Here is a 20,036-nt window from a genome sequence, read left to right as displayed (position 1 = left end):
AGTGCATTTGCAATAGCATTAGTGCTGACATTACATGCTTTTAGCCTTCCTTTCACCTACCCTGCAACAGTCATTTACAAAGTTCATCAGTCATTAGAGAAACCAGAACAACAGAGCATAGCACAAGTATCTTGAGCCCTTGCAGCTTCCAACCCTCGATTTTTTCTAGCATTAGCTAGGGGAATCACAAGATATTCTTATTTTTCGTATATTCCTGTCCCGCACATGCGTTTCTGGTGTGCAGGCACCGTAAAAGGGCAGAAGCCCCGCGACCCCCGGTTGGGGTGCACCACCACAGACGGGCCCCTTCGAGCCCCCTACAGGCCCCCGAACCCGGCGGCGGGAGCGGCAGCAGGGGCAGAGCGCACAGCGACCGCGCCCGCCCGCGAGCTCTATTGGCCCTCGCCGCCACCCGTAGTGGGCGTGGTGCGCACGCCGTGCGCGGCGGGGACGCGGAAGCGGCGAGCTCTAGGGGTGGCGGTGCTGGTAGGTGCGGGGCGCAGCGCTGTCTCTGGCTCCTTCCGGGCCCTCCCGGCGAGGGAGGGAGGGAGGGAGGGAGCAAGCGTGCGTGCGTGCGTGCGTGCGTGCGTGCGTGCCGGGCCGGCCGGTGCCGCTTCCGCTTCGCGCTGCCCTTGGCGGAGGCTGCGAGTCGGCCGCGTCGCCAGCGGCGCGGTGGAGAACCAAAGTGGGGCCGGTGGGGACGGGACTGCCCGAGGGAACCCACGCGTGAGGGGCGCTTCCTCTCCCCCGTGTCGGGTCAAGCCCGGCGGCTGAGCCGCCTCCCCTGCGCCGGGGCCGGACCCGAGCCCTGCTGCTGCGGTTCCTGGGACGGGGCTCGGGACAGCGGCGAGCGAAGGTACCGGGAGGCGGAGCGGGCTTGCGGAGGTGTCTGGGACAGCCCGGAAGAAAACCTGTGTTTTCCGCGGCGGCCATTGCCGGGGCAGATCGGTTTTTGCTCGTTTCCATGCGCGGGCAGGCCTGAGGCCCCGCCGTCCCGGGTGTGCGGTGGTGCCTTATGGGCTTGGCACCGCAGCTGGCGTTTGCATTTGCCACAGCTCTGAAATTTCCTGTAGTGCGCGCGTTTAAGCAGTCTGACAATTTAGCTGTGGGTTGTCATAGGCTCTAGTGTGCCTCATTCATCATATGCATTACAGCCACTTCTCCAGATGCCCTAAGTCCAAATTCTCCGCTACTTAGTTACAAATCCTTTTGAGTTCTGGTCTGAGGATGTTTTTTTTCATTATAAAGGTCATGATATGGGGATGGTGTGAAGTTATCAAACAAAATAATGCTTCACAGAGACATTTGTTTTACTATGAATTTTATTTTATGTGAACCTTATTTTATTTCATGTGAACCTTTCAGGGTAGGGTTTTTTTGTGCACTGTGCAAGCACAGTTAGGGAAAACAATTCTTTGGCTTACGGTGCGGCATCTAAACACTGTTACGAAGCACAGGAGATTAACTTGATCCTTTTATTACAGAGAGACGGCAAGAAGATTCCCTGCTGGCTTGCTGCACACTCGAAGGAAGGCACAACTGAAGGTAAGAAGTTCTTGGGAGCTCAGGCTTCTCTCTGCACCTGTGAACATCTTTATTGTGATTATCATCATCTTTGACTGTCTGTATCTTCTTTGGTTGTACATGGATTGACTATTTCCTATGTATGTTAACTCCTTTTTTAAGAATGGCTGGTGTTACCATCAGCTGAACAGCATGTTGCTTCACTGTTTTTCTTGCTAGCAAGTGTAAATGACAACAGGAGGGCCTGTTCATGTGTTTCTACTACCACTTGCCTGAGCTCCTCTGAGAGCCTTCTTATCAGACTCTGATCTGGTATCCTTTGCAGTAATGAAGCCAGTCTGTTGTGGTATTGTCTACAGTTGGCCAGCTGATTGTTGGCACTCAGTCTTAGACAAAAAATTATTTCATGATCCTCTTTGTATCGATGAATTGGAGAAGAGGCATGGCTGCTTCTTTGTAGTCCTAAGATACGCAGAACAATTGGGCAACAGACAGTAGCAATCTTTTAATTTTGTTGAATTTGCCCATTGACTAAACGTTGTAAAGGCAAAGAATATCTGAGATTAGGAAATACTGAGTGGCTTTTAGAAAGTGACCTGATTTGGTGTATATGAACTTGATCCGAGAAATTGCTGGTTACTTTCTTCAGGGCCTGGTGACTGAAGTTAAGCTCACCTCCACAGTGAGAGAGTGTCTGCCTGAAGCCTTGGGCTCTAGCTAAACTTGCAGTCTAAACAGTAAATAACAAGAGGGAAGACAGAACTGCAAAAGCAGCAACTTGTGCAGTCATGTTGTGAGCAGAGGCAGAGATGAGAACAGGACCCAGGTCTCCTGTCCTTATTTCCTCTCTCATAAGAGGATCTGAATGGGCTCATTTTGCCTTGGGCTTTTTGAGGAGAACCTCTTTCTGTGTGTGCCAGTAATGTCAGGAACAGGATTTGTATATGAAACACTGTCTTGCTTTCTTGGAGGGGGGATGTGTGCCTCTGCAAAACAAGGTTTTCTTTAGAGCTTTATCCTGGGTGCAGGATCTCAGGATCAAAAGCTGTGCCTCAGCCACTTCTGCTTTCAGGCAACCGAGGCACTTATTCATGCTCTCCCTGGCATGCAGCTCATATATAAAAGCTTGCCTCTGCTTGCCCTCCATCTCTGCAGGCACACTTCCTGTCATGGTGAACGAGAGGCATAATGGCAACCTGCTTGTGCACCTGGGACCCAAACTGCAGGCCTACCCAGTGGAGCTGCTTCGCCAGCGGCGAGGTCACGATGGCCAGCCCGAGTACCTGGTCCAGTGGAGCATCGTCAGCTGGGAAGAGAGCGCAGCAGGGGGTAGCAGTGCCTCCTCTGCAGAGACCAAGCTGGAGAACATCTTGATGTGGATGTCTGCAGAAGAGGTCTGCGCCAGCTGCCCGGCACTGCTGGGTAAGAGGAAGCTGGAAGGGCAGTGTGTGAAAGAGGAGAAGGCAGCCATCCCGTTTGCTGCAGAAGTTCTGCTGGATGATGCCTCGCTGCTGGAGATGAAGGCTGATGTCAGGAGCCTGGTGCAGCGAGCTGGTCGGCAGATGGCCGAGGCTGGGACCCCCGAGTCCTCCATCCTCAACACCATCCATGTGCTGAGTGCGTACGCCAGCATTGGCTCGCTGGCGGGTGCCTTCAAGGAGACAGGAGCCCTCAACTTGCTGCTGAAGATGCTGTGCCACGAGGAGAAGCAAATTCGCCACAGTGCTGGCAAGATGCTGAAGGCTCTGGCTTCGCATGATGCAGGTGGGGGCTGCTACTGCTCAGAGCCACTGAGGAGGTGCTGCTGGGCAGCTGAGGGGTGCCAGTCTTTTTGTAGGTGTGGGGTGCCTGGGAAGCAGTGTGTCTCGGGGCTTGTTGGCAAAAGGGGGAGAATCAGACTGGAGCTTCCAAGCAGCTCCTTGGTCTAGGTTGTCCGGGGTGCTCTAAGACTTGGGAGCTCTTTCCCCTGGCAGGTTCCTGAGCTGGGATGCTGATTAACTCTTAGGAGGACTTATGCCAAGGGGCTTCACAGAGTGTTGGGGTGTCTCTGCTGCGTGCTGGAAAGGCTCTGGCCTGTTCTTGGCAGGGAGCCATTCCTCATGCCCTGGTGGGAAGAGTCCCGGTCTTCACCCAGTCCTCTCGTCTGAGAGGAGCTGCCATGGCTCGGCAGTGCCTGCTGAGGCTTGGGTGCACCTGGAAGGTTGCTGGTGGGTGGTGTGTCCTACAAGAGATCTGTCTTTCACTATCCTGGTGCCTAAGTTCATGCAGCTCTCCAGCGGGGCAGATGGGGGGCTGATTCAGATTGGAACTTAACTTTTGTCTTCCCTGGAGCCCTGTTCTGGAGTCAGTTACTTGGGGCTGCTGCTCTGTGGGAATCCTGCAGCTTTAGGGGTGGAAAAAATACGCAGTGTTATTTGGAGGAGCAAAACGTTGCCAATCCAGATTAAAGGACGGAATACAGTTCTAGGTTACACTAAGCAGCAAAGCTGTTCCTTGCCTGCAAGTCTGTCTCGTGCAGGGAGGGTGGGGTGAGGGTTATCTTTAAGGGGCCTGAAGGGTTTCTTTTGTTGTTGGCAGGGAGCCGGGCCTATGTCCTGCTGTCCCTGAGCCAGCAGGATGGCATTGAGCAGCATGTAGACTTCGACAGTCGCTACACCTTGCTGGAGCTGTTTGCTGAGATGATGTCCTCTGAAGAGCACTGCATGTCCTTTGAGGGGATTCACCTTCCCCAGGTAGTGTGAGGTCCTGCCAGCTCTGGGCCTATGGCTTAGGGGTCAAGAGGGGTGGGAGTGGTGGGCCAGAGCTGGTGTCCTTGTTTGGTATGGGAGGGTAGTCAGCAGTGGGTGGCTGAGCAGGGCTGGGTATTGGGAGAGCTGGCACAGGATCTGGGCGCAGCTCGAGGCTGGGGGATGGTGGAGCGGCTCATGGAGAGCCTTGTCCCTGAGCACGGAGATGAGGGTGGGCTGAGAGGTCTCTGCTGCTGCCTGCTGGTCCAGAGCTGTCACGGGAGCCTGACTGTGGATGCGCTGGTGGCTCGGAGGGAGCTGGGGGCTGGAGGTGTCCTGCAGGCTAGAGTCTGACAGCTGTGCTTGTTGCAGATCCCTGGGAAGCTGCTGTTCGTCCTGGTGAAGCGCTACCTGTGCGTCACTTCTGTCATGGACAAGCTTAGCAGTGGCGTGGAGCAGGGAGGGGAGCAGCGGGACTGTGCTGTGCCCAGCCTGCTCACTGAGGAGAGGAGCCGCGTGAAGCAGGAGTTTGAGTTCAGCATGGCTATGGCAAACCTCATCTTGGAGCTGGTGCACGTGATGGGCTGGGACCACAGCCACAAATCAGAGCTGCTGGCCCAACAGGAGCTGCGACCCTGCATCACCCACTCCATCTTCCAGCCCAAGACCCCAGCCTGCACTGCTGCCCAAATGCCTGTGCTCACTTCAAATCATGGTCCCCGCAAAAAGCAGGGTTGTGCCTTCCTGACCCCGTCAGACTTTGCAGACCACAGTGGCTATGTGGAGTACTTACGAGCAAACCTGGTGCGTGGCATGAGGGTGCGCTTGCTGGAGGACTTTGGTGATGTGAGAGCTCAGGAGGAAGGCAAGTTTCTTCAGGGCACTAATAGCGCGCACACAGTGCAGGTAGGTCACTAGTGGAAGTAGTCTGGCTGGGATGGCAGTGGGGAGTGACGGGGTGACTGATGATTTCCTAATGATGTCTTCCTGTGCAGGAAGTTGGACAATAGGCATATCCTAATTAGGACATTGCCTACGTCTGTCGTAGCAAAGAAGTCGCCTTTCAGAGCTGGAAGTGTGGGTCCTGAGGAAAGCTAGTCTGGTTTAGTATGGGCTGTCCTGCTAAGATTTCTTAGCCTCTGAAACAGGTGGCTATATCTTGCCTCCCAGGAACAGTCCCTAGCCCTGGGTTGATCTTGGGGGTGGTATGAGAACAGGGTAGCTGGCACAAATGGAGCTTGAAGGTCTTAAGCCTTGGTATGTACTTATGGCATACTGTTGATCTCATTGGGTTGGACACAGCCTACATATCTGTTTCTTTTCATCGGCGAGTATATGCTAGGATCTGTTTCCTTTTAAAAATGCCCTTTTGGGTGAGTAGACCTCAAATGAGAGTTTGTGTTCAAAAGAGCTGTTACAGCTGTGTATTTGCAGTTGAGTTGCTGAGTCTATGCCAGAGATCAGGGAAAAGACCTCAATATCTGAGGAGGGGGAGGAATCATAGAATAGTTTGAGTTGGAATGGACCATTAAAGGTCATCTAGTCCAACCCACTCTGCAGTGAGCAGGGACATCTTTAACTAGATCAGGTTGCTCAGAGCCCTGTCCAACCTGACCTTGAATGTTTCCAGGGATGGGGCATCTACCACCTCTCTGGGCAACCTGTGCCAGAACTTCACCACCCTCATTGTAAAGAATTTCTTCCTTATGTCCAATCTAAATCTACCCTGTTTCAATTTAAAACCATTATCCCATATCCTATCATAACCGGCTCTACTAAAAAGTCTGTCCCCAACTTTTTTATAAGCCCCCTTTAAGTATTGAAAAGCTGCAATAAGGTCTCCCCACAACCTTTTCTTCTTCAGGCTGAACAAACCCCAACTCTCTCAGCCTGTCCTCGTAGGAGAGGTGCTCCAGCCATCGGATCATTTTCGTGGCTACCCTCTGGACCTGCTCCACAAGGTCCATGTCTTTCCTGTGCTGAGGGCCCCAGAGCTGGATGCAGTACTCCAGGCGGGGTCTCACCAGAGCAGAGTAGAGGGCCAGAATCACCTCCCTTGACCTGCTGGCCGTGCTGCTTTTGATGTGGCCCAGCATATGGTTGGCCTTCTGGGCTACAAGTGCACATTGCTATCTCATGTCCAGCTTTTTGTCCACCAGTACCCCCAAGTCCTTCTCTGCAGGGCTGCTCTCAATCTCATCATCCCTCAGCCTGTATTGATATTGGGGGTTGCCCTGACCCAGGAGCAGGACCTTGCACTTAGCCTTGTTGAAACTTGTGAGGTTCACATGGGCATACTTCTTGATCTTGTCCAGGTCCCTCTGGACAGCATTCTGTCCCTCATGCATGTCGACTGCACCGCTCAGCTTGGTGTCATCTGCAAACTTGCCGAGGATGCACTTAATCCCACTATGTCATTGATGAAGATATTTAACAGTACCAGTCCCAGTACAGACCCCTGAGGGACACCATCCATCACTGATCTCCATCTGGACACTGAGTCATTGATCACTGCTCTCTGGATGCAACCATCTAGCCAGTTCCCTGTCCTCCAAATAGTCCACCCATCAAATCCATATCTCTCCAATTTAAAGAGAAGGATGTTGTGGGGGACCATGTCAAAGGCCTTACAGGAGTCCAGATAGATGACATCAGTAGATCTTCCACTGTCCATTGTTGTAGTCACTCTATCATAGTAGGCCACTAGGCTGGTCAGGCAGGACTTGCCCTTGGTGAAGCCATGCTGGCTGCCTTGAATCACCTCCCTGTCCTCTATGTGCCTTAGCATAGCTTCTAGGAGGACTGTTCCATGATCTTCCCGGCACAGAAGTGAGGCTGAGAGGTTGGGAGTTCCCAAGGTCCTCCTTTCTACCCCTTTTAAAAATGGGTGCAGTATTTCCCTTTTTCCAGTCACTGGGGACTTCACCTGACTGCTGTGCCTTTGGTGAGTGACTTAGTGACTACATCAGCCAATTCCCTCAGGACTTTGTGATGCATCTTGCCAGGTCCCATAGACTTACATAGGTTCAGGTTCCTCAGGTGGTCATGACCCAGGTCTTACTGTGGGAGGGACTTTGCTTTCCCAGTCCCTGCCTTGAGGTCCATCCACTTGAGAGTTGTGGGAAGAGATATTGCCAGTGAAGACCGAGGCAAAAAAGTTGAGTACCTCAGCCTTCTCCTTTTCTGTTGTTACCAGTTTGCCAGTCTTGTTCATTGGATGGGGCGGGGGGTATGCTTTCTTTGATCTTCCTTATGTGGCTGACATACCTACAGAAGCCGTTCTTATTTATCCGTGTACCTTGACAATTTCAGCTCCAGCTGTGCCTTGGCCTTCCTGACCCCATCCCTATACTCTTCCCAGGATACCTGTCCCTGCTTCCACTGCCTGTACATTCTGTTTCCTTCTTGCCCTTGAGTTTGACCAGCAGGTCGTGACTCATACATGCTGGTCTTTTTGCCTTCCTTTCCTGATTTCTTACACCTGGGGACTGAAGAGTTCTTGTTCCTTATGGAAAGCATCCTTAAAGGTCTGCCGGCTCTGTTCTGCTCCCTTGTCCCCGAGTGCAGTTTCCCAGAGAGTCCCATTGACTAACTGCTTGAACAGCTGGAGTTTTGCTTTCCTAAAATTCTGGGTTCTGACTTTACTCTTTGCCTTCCCATACCCCTGAGGACTGTGAACTCCACCAGTGCATGATCTCTGCAGCCCACACTGTCTCCAGTCTTAATGTCTGTGATTAGCTCACTAGTGTTGGTGACTGAAAGGTCCAGTAACGCATCTCCTCGGGTAGTGGTGTGTATTACTTGGCCTAAGAAGTTATCCTCAATGCACTCCAGCAGTCTCTGGGACTGCCTGCAGCTCGCCGTGCTGCTTTTCCAGCACGGTTTTCCAGCAGGGTTTAAGTTCCCCAGCAGGATAAGAGCCTGCGAGTGCAGTCCCTCCTGTAGCTGGAGTAAGAAGACTTTGTCAATAGGGTTCCCCTTGATTGGGCAGCCTATAGTAAACACCAACCACAGGGTTCCCTTTGTTGGCTTGATCTCTATGGCCTCTCAAGCTCTGGAGCAGCAGGGCTTGGATTCAGGCCTGGGGGTGGGAGAGCATTTGAGTGCTGTTCCAGCCTTTTTGTGGGCACAGGAAGGTGTTTGCTCCTGCTTAGACCTTTTTCTTGAAACTTTCTTCTCAGGCCTGAAGGCTGGGCATGTTTAGTGAGAGCTGAGATTTTGTTTTGACTATGGAGTGGGGAGCTGGTGTGCTTTGTGCATCACTCTAATCTATATATTGTTATTTTTGCAGGCTAGCTGCTGATATTGCACTTTGGTCATACTTTTGAGCTTCCCAAACACTGCAGCTAAAGGCATGATATCTCTTCTCTTAAAAATCAAGCTTTAGCTGGCTGTCATCCACAGATAGAGGGTTGTTTCTGCTTATTTCCTCTGCTCAGTCCAGCATTGTGTTGGCTGCCAACAGGGCTATAATCCAGTTCATGAAAGCTTTATTAAATTGAGATAGTAACCAGTAAAAGGAGAAAACTGTAAATACTACACACATGTTAGTGTGTGCAGTTGTGGGTTTGGTTTGGTTTTGTTTTCTCTCCCCCATGTAATTTGCAAAAGTGTATACTTCGGTTTTGCAGATGATAAATGAGGAGTCTGAGGCAATTTCAGTTGGTCATAGCTGTATTTCAGGTGCCACTTCAGCCTGTGCTCAAAGGCTTTTCCACTTCAAGCTGATTTCTGTGGATATAGATGGCCTGTGAATAGACTTAAGTGCTATGCTAGTGCAAAGCTCTGTGTGGCTGATATTCAAAAATCAATAGCTGAAAAGCCTCACTCTGGTATCTGCATGACTCCCTAATGCTCTTTCCAGATCTCTCCTGCTGTAACTTGAAGTTCATTACCAACCTTTCCAGAGAGGAGGTAGAGAATGTGACATTACCCTCTGTATTTTTGAAGACCATCTCCTTTAAATCTACTTTCAGCTTTTGTTAAGCACAAGATTCTCTAGCCTTCTTAGACTACAGCCCATTTTATTTTGCGTAATGCTTTTGTTTTCTTTTACAGGCAAATAGAAAGTAGCCAGTTAAGAACACTGAACACCGACTTCTTTTCTCCTATTGTCTCTCTTTGCTTTCTTGTGCACAGGGAGATTGTGTGAATGTTCTTTCGTGTTTTTTTCCTTAACCAGTTGTAGACTGCTTCTTCCTTCTGATACTCTTCTTCAGTGAGAACTGGTTTGAGGATGAATTTTTCCAGTCGCCTTTCAGTAACTAACTTATTCTAGTCCAGGCTTCTTAAATACATTCTAGTTTTGGAGCACTTCTTGCAGGTGTAATTTAAGCCAGCATCTTAAAATTCTCTGAAATGTGCATGTGCAAGAAGGATGCTTCCAGCCTTATCTGCTTGTTTGGTGGTAGATACTACTGGTATGTGCTTGTACTGGGAGAGCATAACTCCCAATGGGACAGCACATGCATTCCAAATACAGCTTGTCCATCTTATTTGCACTTTCTTCTAGTCCCATTCTTTCCCTTTCATACTCCTAAATTCTTGGGTTCTGTTGAGCAGATTTCTTGCCCACTGTTCCTCTACTTAATTTTCTTCTCTGGTTTAGTAATTTACTGTTTGAAGCCCTGTGCTTTACTGAAGTTGACAATTGAAATAAATCTTTTTTTAATATAGAAAATCAGTTACTTCAGCAAGGAAAGCTAATGCATCGGTCTGTCAGAATTGAAACTCAAAGCAGGTTTACTTGTTAATTAAAATTTGTTTATCTTGAACAGCTTTAGTTGTTCCTTCCACAAAAATATGCTTTAAAGGTTTGCATACTACTGAAGTCAAAGTAGTGAAGCTGTAGTGATGATTTATTTAATAGTTTGTTTTGCCTCAAATTAGAAGCACTGGCTTTAGTGTTCGTCAGTCACACGGAAACACCACTGAATAACCAAATCCTCCCCACTTTCCAACTATGCTTCTGGCAGATTACTTGGCACATCTTTCATCTCTGTCCTCCAAACTGAATTTTGCTTCTCTTTCAGTTGTGGCAGCTTCAGGGTTTCTATCCCTCTACCTGTTACTTGTTTGCTTTCCTTTCTTTTGTGTTTACTCAATATTCAAGTAAAATACTCTTCTAGTTTTAACCATGGATATGTGCTTTTTTTAATTGCAGGCCCCCTCAATTGAATAACTGCTTTGCATCTTATTTTTAAGCGGTTGATAAACCTTTTGTTTTTTATAACCCAGTCCGTAAAGATAAACTGCAAAGGAAGTATGTTTCCTGCTGATTCTTTCTTTGTCTTTATGCTCCTTGATTTCTAAGATCTGTGTTTTTCTAAAATTCTGTTTTCTATTTCTTGTAGTTGCTTTTAATGTAACTGGACACTTGGAAAGAGCACTAAGATCCTTTCTCATTTTTCTCCTGTTGCCTGTGATATAACTTCCAGAAGGTTGTTTGGTTTGTTTTTTTTTTTTAATGCACTGTTGAGAAGTAGTGTACTGTTAACTTTCATTCCTTTTGACCACTTGGCCCCTTGGGTTCCTTCTTCTGTGTATTTAATTAGGTTTAATTTCTATTTAATTAGGTTGAATGAACTTGCAATTGCTCCATCCAGGCTTATTTTAAATAAGTCTTCTGTAAGGCTCGCACTGCTGGCAAAACCAGATCTGAATGGCAATAAATATTCAGTGACGAAGTTTGTTGCCTGTTATATTTGGAAGTACCTAATTGCTGCTGTTATTAGTATTCCTTGCTCTTCAGTCTGTCTAGGAAGTTGGGAATGTACATGCAGTGTTTGCGGGTGCTATTTTTCACCCTGCTCTTTATGTTCACATGTGTGTATGTGTCTGTAGCAGTTCCCCAGATTTATATCAGAAACTTGTGAGTCAAACCATTCAATGACATTTTTTTTCCACAGGGAGATACCAGGAATCTGACATCTCAAAATCTTCTTTGTAATGACGTCACTTGATCATCGTTGCTTTTCTGGGCCTTTGCCGTCAGTCTCTCTTTGATTTTTTTTTTTTTTTTTTTTTAAAATCTCTGTTCCTCTTTTGTATCTTGTGTATCGCACTTGCTTTATATTGACACTTTATCTGCTGGTGACTGAGTTCAAGTTACAAGAACTGCTTCTCCCTGGTCTTTGTTAAAATTTTGATCCTTTCCTTTTTGATTAGTTCTGCTTTTGCAGCTCATCCTGCCTGAGGCTTGCTGTCAGCCTTCTATGTGCAAAATGCAAATTCATGTGCATTTTCGACTGGGGCCAGTCCATCATGAATCTGTCTCTTACCTCCTCTCATCTGTCCTTTGCTGCTCTGTTTTCTGTTGCTTTCCTTGCCGCTCCAAAGAAAGTTTCACTGGTGTGTCTGGTCCTTCAGTCATATCTTTCCATGACTCCTTTGAGATGATATTTGGTACGTAACTAGTTTAGGTCAGGGATTCAGTGAAGACTAATTGGTGATGTCTACAGAGTTTAGCTCAGTTTCCTTCCATATAGTGCTTTCTTGTAGTCTCTCAGCAAGTTATCTCTTTAGTTCTCCAGCACAATGGAATCCTAGTAGAATTGGTGTAACTCCAAAAGCAGTCAATGAATCGGGCAACCCATGTATTTTCAGCTTTTTTTTTTTTAAAAAAGTTATTGACGTGTTGTACGTGCTGTTGCTGGGTCCTCCTTCTTAGAAGGTTAATTGTAAAACTATGGTATGGGAAGCCATGAAAAATATCCTGTTGATTTTGAGATGCAGCTTGGACAAAGCACAGGAAACAGTTGCCGCCTTTGAGACATTCTTGTCAAGAGCCCAAAACCAGTCTGAGAGTGTTGGTGAATGACCAATGTGTAAAAGCGTAACCAACAGAAGGTAAAGTAAGAATAAGAAAAAAAGTTTTCTTTACGTAAGCATTCACCAAGTGGTTTGTGCCTCAAGACCCTTTATATACAGTTCATCTGCCTCAAGGCAGCGTTGGTTAAGTTCTTCCTTTGTATGATTTTCCCAAGGCACATGCTGCTGGGCACTTCTGCAGTGGGCATGCTTAACTAGATGCACTCCTGTCACTGCTGCTGTGCTAGATGAGACCTGCAGCGGTTGCAGGCAAAGTTGTTGTTTCTTATAATAAAGATCCAGGTGTAATCAGGGGAACAAGTTAATAAAGATGGTATGCTTAAAAATTAGACAATGTGTGTGTTGAAATCTATATGCATTAGGTATTTTTCCACTTAAACGGTGCTTGCTATCTCCATGTGTTTGGGAAATGGGAGGACAAATGTAGCATAAGCATTGAATGAGTGAGCAAATCTGATCATCTAGATCTGTTTCCCCCACAGATTTTATGGCAGTCAGCAGGTCGGACTTACTGGATGCCTTGGCACGTGTTGGAGATTATTGGCTTTGGAGACCAGTGGGAAGATCCTGTTGCTCAGGAAAAAGAATACAGTCGGATAGAGAGCTTTAATCTAGGCCCAGGTGAGATTATGTGCTGCATGTGTGTGGCTGTATCATCTCTTTCTGATTACGCTCTGGTGTATATTTGAGTGGTGAACTTTATATGGTGAAGCTCGTAGCAACTAGCAGGTTGGATTTAGAAAGCACTGTGAGATTTTAGTTTGGACAACCACGTAGAGCTGGCTAAGTAATTACATGGCTTGTGGCTGCATGGAGTATTTTTGAATCCTAGACTTCTCTCATGGTATACTAAAAATCATTATAAAAAACCATAAAATTTGATGTAAACTGCAACTGTCCAAAATGTGAATTAACTGAAGAAACTGCCAAAATATGAACATAGAATCTCCCTGAGGTGAAGCTGCTTTAGGCACCCTCAGATCCCCTTATATAAATGATGTGGATTTTTAAAAGCGTTAACATGCAAACAATTTGTTTAACTTTGTACCACTCAGTTTTGGGCAAGGTAAGCATTAAATGCACTGTTTTTCTAAGGCATCTGCAGAATCTCCTAGAATCCTTTGACATTGCTCTTGTCCTTGGGAGAAGATAAAAGGGAAAATCCAGACTTCAGATACCCCTTTCTTGTTCAACGTCTGACATGACTCTGGCCAGGGAAACCTGTTAAAGTAACTCTTCTATCATGCTGGTGATCTTGTAGGACATCTTTTGGGTAGAGCGATTCGGGTTTAACTGCTGCAAGAGACAGAATATACATGAGATCAGCAGCTCATTATCCACTTTAAGAATATTTTTATTGCCAGTTGAAAAGATGGCTTCTTTAATGGCTTCTACCTTTTGTATCTAAAGACTTAACTGCACATCAGTTTGAAGTGGCTAAGTTAAAACAAACTGTTAGACTTTTGCTTTTTTTTTTTCTCTGTCTCTCTGATTTTGGTAGAAGCATGGGCTCTATTTCACTTCTGTGTACAACTCTTTCCAGTCATCATACTCCATGTAGAAACTGAATTGAAAAGATCACTTAAAGATCTTGCCCTGGTTGAAGGGTTTTCCGACGTGTTTGAATTCTCCCTCCCATGAGAAATATTCCTTCACCAGCGTCTTGCACTCGGGGCTCTCGCTGTCGAGCTTCCGCCACGTGTACGACTCGTAATCCACCTGCCAGTAGATGCTTACTGCTTTGGATCTTGACAGTTGGATAAATTAGCTCATGTTGACTGACTGTTCAGTTGGTAATCAGCCATATATGTAGTTGCTCTTAGCACACTTGAGCTTCTTGAGTGAGTTTGGCAGTTTTCTGTTGAGTCTTGAGGTAGTGAATGTCTTCCACCTTGCATTTTGAGAGACAGCTGCGAGTTGTTGCTTAGTAGATATCAGCAAGTGTTGATTCAGCTCTTATTTCTAAATTACCTAGGGAATATCTAACCTACATAATGGATTTTATCTCCCTCTCTCATTTTGGATGCATTAGCTAAAAGGACCACGATAACTCTGCAGTTCGTTTTGCTTTTGCCTATAAGTATTTTGCCCTGTTAGACAGCAGGAGGCATTTGGAAAAGAGGGAAGCTCACAGCAGAATTAACTCCTAATCCATTGACTTCTCTAGCATCATGGCCCAGCTCTGTTTCTCCTTCTACAGCTGCACGCTGGCACTGCAGATTCTGCTGGTGCTGGTGTCCCAGCGCGTTGCCCTGGCTGGTCCAGGCACTGTGGGAACAGGTTGGAGAGCAGTGAGCTAGAGGTGCCCATTTTGAGCGTGTGATTTTTCTGTTCTACGGCCCAAAGAGGTTCAAGTGAAGGTGGTAATCCCCATCCCTACAGCTTCTGGGGTCTCCTCCCAGCATGTTCCCCTTCTCTTGCTGCCCTCCTGTCACCTCCCTTTCCCACAGCAGGCTGTGGGACAGTAGGGATCTCTCCTGCCCAGGTCCGCAGGAGCTGTTTCCCTGGAGAACGTGGGGTGTGCAGCAGAGGATGGGGGAATTGTCAGAGCTGACAGTGCCCTTCCTTGCTCTGCTCTCCTGCAGTTGCGCAGCCGTTTTTGCGCAAGCCTTTTGGGGGCCTGTACTCCCTGCCTTACCTGGGGGAGCAGCCAACCAAGGCTGCAGAGACCCTGAGCCGTGCCGAGTGGTGGGAGCTGCTCTTCTTTGTGAAGAAGCTGGAAGCACAGGAGCAGAAAGAGATCACCTGTCTCATCCAGCAGGAGCAGGGAGAGCAGGTATGGGCCAGAGCCCGCAGTGGGGAAATGGGAGGGAGGGAGCAAGGGAGAAATTTTAGGGAAAGGGCCGGGCCCAGAGGAGGAGACGGCAAGCTTGAGCTGTGCAAGGACAGCCTGAATGGGGCAGAAATAGGACTGAAATGGGAGGGTGAGCGGGGATGGCGAAAGCATGGGGAGCTGGGCACAGCAAAGGGGTGAGGGGAGGTGAGCGGAAATGCAGTCTCCTGTGACCCTGGAAGAGTGACTGTGTCCAGCGAGGTTTGGATAGGCAAGGCAAGGCCACGGGGTGATTGTGCCGGTTGTGGCTGGGTGGTGAGTGCAGGTGGTAGGGCTGGGCTGGTGGTAGCTGGGCTGGGGACAGCCAGGGGAGGGTGGCACTGGGGAATGGCCCTGGGGACCTCCAGCGGTGCAGCTTTTCTGTCCGTTCTGGCACTGGCTGTCACAAGGGGCACGGGGTCTGTGGCGAGTCTGTGAGGGTTAATATGACTTTGTCTGGGCAGGTGTCGGAGGTGGGTGAAGAAGCCCTGATCCAGCTGTCGGTACCTTTGGAGGTGGCCCAGAAGGTGCTGCAGGTCCTGGAGAAGCGGTGCCAGGGCAGTGCTCAGCGTGACCTGCGCAGCTCCCACGTCTACACTAAATACTTCCTCAGTAGGGGGGCTGAGCAGGATGGCGGGGGCAGCACGACAGTGTCCTCGGAGGGTGCCGGCTGCAGGAGCACCGGCCCTGAAGCCATGACAGCCAAGGCAGCAAAGGAAGACCTTTCCACAGCCAGAGTGCTGCCCCAAGCCCCCGCTGTGGCAGCCAAGTCAGATTCCCAGCTGTTCAGCGAGCTCTTTGAGAGGGAAGGGCTGTTCTTCCCAGAGGTGGCAGAGGAGCAGATCAAAGGTAATTGCCCGCTATGCGCTGGGGCACACACAGGGTGCTGGAGGTGGCTCCGTTGCCTCAGTGGAGGAAGGCTCTAGGCAGGGTACAAGAAGCAGGGCACCTGGCGTTTGCTTGGGGAGGGGGGTGCTGTGGGTGCTGGGTGTGTGGGCGCCTGGCACTGCGGGAGTTGCTGTGGTTGTTCCTGCTGCCCTGACAGCTGTGTCCCTGCCTTCCTGCCACCAGTGCTGGGCAGCTCCGAGGGGCTGAGTGAGAGGGACTCCCTGGCCAGGATTGCAGCCGTGGTGGACGTGATCCAGAGCAGCAGCTCAGAGGTGGGGCTGCGCTTAGCTGGGCTCAAGCACATCATGAAGATCCTGGAGGAGGAGCCTGAGCCTGAGCAGCAAGTCAGCAGAGCCCTGGGCAGGCTGGTTACCAGGAGTGTTGGGTGAGCTATGGGGTGCCATGTAATCCTCCTGCTGGCTGGGGAGGGCCGTATTGGCAGGGTGGGGAGGGTGCTGGAGGTGGGAGTGCAGGAGGTGGCAGTGGAAGTGTGAAGGCTGTTATGTTCCTGTGTGCTTGGCAAGAAGAGAGGTGGATCTTGTGTCCCTCTGTCCCAGGCAGTGTCGTTCCTGGGGCTGACCCAGCTGTAGGGGAGCCATGTGGGCAGGGAGAAGGTGGCTGGCAGGGTCCGGGGTGCCAGTGTGCAGTGGCTGTGCCAGGAGGCTCCTCCTGAGGAGTCCTTTCCCGTGCAGGGAGAAGCTGGTGAAGGTGGCAGTGGAGCTGCTGAGCACGGAGGTGGCAGAGAAGGCCCTGGTGGTGGTGACGCTGCGGCTGCTGGCCGTGCTCATGGCGAAGTACGACTGGCGCGTGCTGTTTGCCACGGAGGGGGGTGTGCGGGCTGTGCTGGCCTGCATGCAGCAGCACGCCGCCTCCGCCCTGGTGCAGCAGGCTGGCCTGGCGGTGAGTGTGTCAGAGGGGATGCTGTAGGTGGGCGGGCAGGGTGCAGGCTTGCCCCGGTGTGGCAGAGATGGGAGCTGCCCTCGTGACTGCTGTTGATCTTGCAGGCCCTGAAGGTGCTGGTGGGAGCTGTGGCTGATGAGCCAGGAGATGGCAGTGGGAAGCCCTTGCCCCTGAACCACGCTGACGCGCAGATGATGCGGGAGATCTTTGCCAGCATTGGCTCTGCGTCCAGCGAGGGCTTGGCCAGCCTGCTGAGCGCCATCCCTGCTGCCATGAGCACTCTGCAGAGGGTCCCAGGGTAGGGGCAGAGTGAGGACAGTGGCTGGGGGTGGGGGGACCCTCTGTATGATGGGGCTGGGCAAGGCAGGCAGGTGGCTTGTGGGTGCAGGGGAGGCTCTGTGCTTGGGGGAGGAAGGTGCCCGCATTGCTCTGTCCCTGCAGGGGTTCCTCAGGCGTGCAGAACGGCTTGCTGGTGGTGAACATGCTGATCGACAGCCACCGGGGTCTGGCAGAGCAGCTGGCAAGCTGTGATCTCCCCACGGTACTGCAGAGCTGCTGGTCGGATGGGCAGAGCACCGGCTGCCCTTATGCGACGCTGGCGCTCAGTGTGATCAACCGCATGGCAGAGCACCAGCTACCTCCGGGCCCGGAGACAGCAGGTAGTGTGCTGCCTGCACCCACCGCCATGCCATGGCCCTGCGGCTGCAGTGGTCAGGGCTGCCTTGCCTGCCAGGGCAGAGCACCCCACCGGTGCCTCCCAAGCAAGTGCTTGGGCTGGGCCCATGTGTCCTTGTCATGGCAGGCAGAGAGTCCCCGCTGGACCTGAGGGACATGCGGATGCTTCTGGGCAGCGTAGGGGACGGCATCTTGTCCAAGGAAGTGGTGGTGGCCCTGGAGAGGCAGCTCTGTGGTGAGGGCCCTGTCCGCTCTGGAGAGGTGGCCCAGCTGCTGCAGGACCACAGGTGCTTCAGGCTGCTGCTGCGCAGCTTCCAGCTGCTGGGGGCAGAGAAGGCCATGAGCCTGAGCTTCCTCAGGTAGGTCTAGGGGGATTTGGTGGGGGCCTGGGGCCACCGCAGCAGGTGTGCGAGTGCTGGTATGGCGCCTGTTTGTGGGTCCTGGTGGGGCTGTTGCTCTTTGGCAGGGGCAGGTGCACCCCAGGGCATATGTGGGTGCTGATTGGGGTGTCCTGGGGTGCAGGGCCATGTGGGGGCAGAGCAGCACGTGCCTGGGTGCTGGTGGGGTGCCCAAAGTGCCTGGGGAGCCTTGGTTTCCAGTCCCTGTGGGGTGCGAGCCCTCCTGGTGGGGCAGGGCAGCAGGGCTGCCTCTGGCACTGCTGTCTGTGTGCCCTGGCCTGAGTGGGCTCCCTCCATGGCTCAGGATCCTGAACAAGTTCTTGGACAGTTACCAGGAGGATGTGCTGCCCTGGCACGAATGTGTGGAGCCCTGTTTGTCCTCCCTGAACACCCACAGCAGCGACCAGGAGGTGAGGTGGCCCCGGGACTCCGAGCAGGCAGGGGCAGCTTTGCTGGCTGTGCCATGCATTGGCAGGGCTTGGTGTTGGTGAAGTGGGGTCCCCTCCTGCAGCAGCCCAGCTTTGTGCCCATCATGCTGGGAGAGGAGGGGAGTGGCTGTCCCAGCTGTGGCCGCATCCCAGTGGCTGGTGTGCCCAGTGAGTGCCCAGGCAGGCTCTCATGGGCACTGCTGTGGTGTCAGGGTGGAGGGGATGGAGCACTGCAGCACCCTGCTGCTGGGGCCTGGCGGGTTCCCAGCACCGGCCCCGCCGCTCATGGGTGCCTGCTCAGCAGGTGGTGCGGGAGATTGTTGGCTTTCTGCACCGCCTGGCCACCACCAGCAAGGACTGTGCGGTGGTGATGTGCCGTGTGGGCACCCACGAGACTCTGTCCAAAGCCCTGGAGAAGCACACCACGGCTCCGTCGCTGGCGTCAGCCCTGCTCGACCTGGTGATTGACTGTGAGAAGTATGCCAGCCTCTACAAGAAGCTGACAACGAGCATCTTGGCTGGCTGCATCCAGGTGGGCCTGGGGAGGCCTGGCTGCACTGGGACTCTGGGTCTTGGCGTCCTCTGGCTGTGCCCGGCACCGAGGAGCAGCCTTCTGTTCTCTGCCTGCCGCAGCCCTGCGGGAGGTGAGGGGAGGAGGACGCGGGGCCGCTGGTAAGAGCCTCGCCCCATCCCATAGCTGGTCCTGGGTCTGATTGAGGAGCACCGCCGGAGCCACCAGCCCATCAGCATCCCTTTCTTTGACGTCTTTCTGCACAACCTGTGCCGAGGTGAGCTCGGGGAGCGGGAACTGGAGCCCTGTGCCTGGAATGTGCTGGCCTGGTGGCTGGAGGCTCCGTGTGCTCTGCCCGCAGGCTCCAGCGTGGAGGTGAAGGAGGACAAGTGTTGGGAGAAGGTACAGGTCTCCTCCAACCCCCACCGAGCCAGCAAGCTCACGGATGGGAACCCCAAGACCTACTGGGAGTCGAATGGCAGCACCGGCTCCCACTTCATCACTGTCCACATGCAGTGTGGTGTAGTGATCAGGTGGGGCTGGGCCGGGGTGCTTTGGGGCCAGGAGGGCCAGTGGCTGTGTGGGGAGGAGAGGGCTTTGGGGGATCCGTGTGAGCCCTGCCCAAGTGGTTCCCGTCCTGGGGGTTGCTGGATGTGGCCAGCAGTGCATGGGGCTGGCAGGGGCCAGGGCAGGGAGATGGGGACTGCTGGGCAGCACCGTGTCTGCTGCGCTGCAGGGAGATGAGCATGCTGGTGGCCAGCGAGGACTCCAGCTACATGCCGGCCCGTGTCGTGGTGCTGGGGGGAGACAGCCCTGCCACCATCAGAACGGAGCTCAACGCGGTGAGTCTGGCATGGGCTGCTCAGGCCATGGGGCCCCATGGGAATGGTGGGCTGGTCCTTGCTGTGCCCTGTGAAGGTCTCACCCTGGTGCTGGGGCCGTGGGAGGTGCCCTGCAGGGAGGTGAGGATGGCAGGAGCTGTGCTGCAGGAGCCTCCTCCTGGCCGTAGGCAGCGGGTGCTGGAGACTTGGGCACGGGCAGCCCTGCGGCCCAGTCTGCATCAGGCTGTTGTGCTGGGGCTGTGAGCCAGAAGTGGGGCCCTAGTGAGGGTGCCCCGGGGCTGCCTAGGGGCTGCTGGGGGTGACAGAGGCTGTGGCTTTAATGGGGGGTGGCCAGGGGAGCATGCAGGGTGGCTGGTGCTCGCTGCCTGGCATGCTGAGGGCTCGCTGTCTGCCTGCAGGTGACCGTCCTGCCCTCAGACAGCAGAGTGATCTTGCTGGAGAACATGACCCGCTTCTGGCCCATCATCCAGATCCGTGTGAAGCGGTGCCAGCAGGTAAGGGA

At 52.1% G+C, this 20,036-nt stretch overlaps 1 protein-coding gene across 5 annotated transcripts in view; it reads left to right on the top strand.

Annotated features, from left to right (window-relative positions):
• Positions 1 to 442: 442 nt before the first annotated feature.
• Positions 443 to 20,036, top strand: part of LOC142055079 (cullin-9-like) — a 36,056-nt gene continuing 16,462 nt past the window's right edge. For 2 of the 5 annotated variants that reach the window (XM_075088531.1, XM_075088530.1), the window contains exons 1-19: positions 603 to 856; positions 1,485 to 1,545; positions 2,680 to 3,288; positions 4,102 to 4,256; positions 4,623 to 5,156; positions 12,563 to 12,701; positions 14,666 to 14,856; positions 15,357 to 15,741; positions 15,964 to 16,165; positions 16,473 to 16,680; positions 16,785 to 16,978; positions 17,122 to 17,339; positions 17,483 to 17,714; positions 18,058 to 18,163; positions 18,486 to 18,713; positions 18,879 to 18,969; positions 19,054 to 19,225; positions 19,429 to 19,534; positions 19,933 to 20,028. In XM_075088531.1, the coding sequence (XP_074944632.1) occupies positions 2,694 to 3,288; positions 4,102 to 4,256; positions 4,623 to 5,156; positions 12,563 to 12,701; positions 14,666 to 14,856; positions 15,357 to 15,741; positions 15,964 to 16,165; positions 16,473 to 16,680; positions 16,785 to 16,978; positions 17,122 to 17,339; positions 17,483 to 17,714; positions 18,058 to 18,163; positions 18,486 to 18,713; positions 18,879 to 18,969; positions 19,054 to 19,225; positions 19,429 to 19,534; positions 19,933 to 20,028 (3,852 nt within the window). In that variant the 5' untranslated portion in view covers positions 603 to 856; positions 1,485 to 1,545; positions 2,680 to 2,693. Of the gene's footprint in view, positions 487 to 601; positions 857 to 1,484; positions 1,546 to 2,679; positions 3,289 to 4,101; positions 4,257 to 4,622; positions 5,157 to 12,562; positions 12,702 to 14,665; positions 14,857 to 15,356; positions 15,742 to 15,963; positions 16,166 to 16,472; positions 16,681 to 16,784; positions 16,979 to 17,121; positions 17,340 to 17,482; positions 17,715 to 18,057; positions 18,164 to 18,482; positions 18,714 to 18,878; positions 18,970 to 19,053; positions 19,226 to 19,428; positions 19,535 to 19,932; positions 20,029 to 20,036 lie in introns of those variants that run through there. The other 3 variants (XM_075088528.1, XM_075088527.1, XM_075088529.1) reach the window with 3 other exon arrangements.

The sequence above is a fragment of the Phalacrocorax aristotelis genome, chromosome 3, assembly GCF_949628215.1.
Source record: "Phalacrocorax aristotelis chromosome 3, bGulAri2.1, whole genome shotgun sequence".
Classification (NCBI taxonomy): Eukaryota; Metazoa; Chordata; class Aves; order Suliformes; family Phalacrocoracidae; genus Phalacrocorax; species Phalacrocorax aristotelis.
The sequence above is the reverse complement of the archived record's forward strand: the minus strand, read 5'-3'. Positions and strand labels throughout refer to the sequence as shown.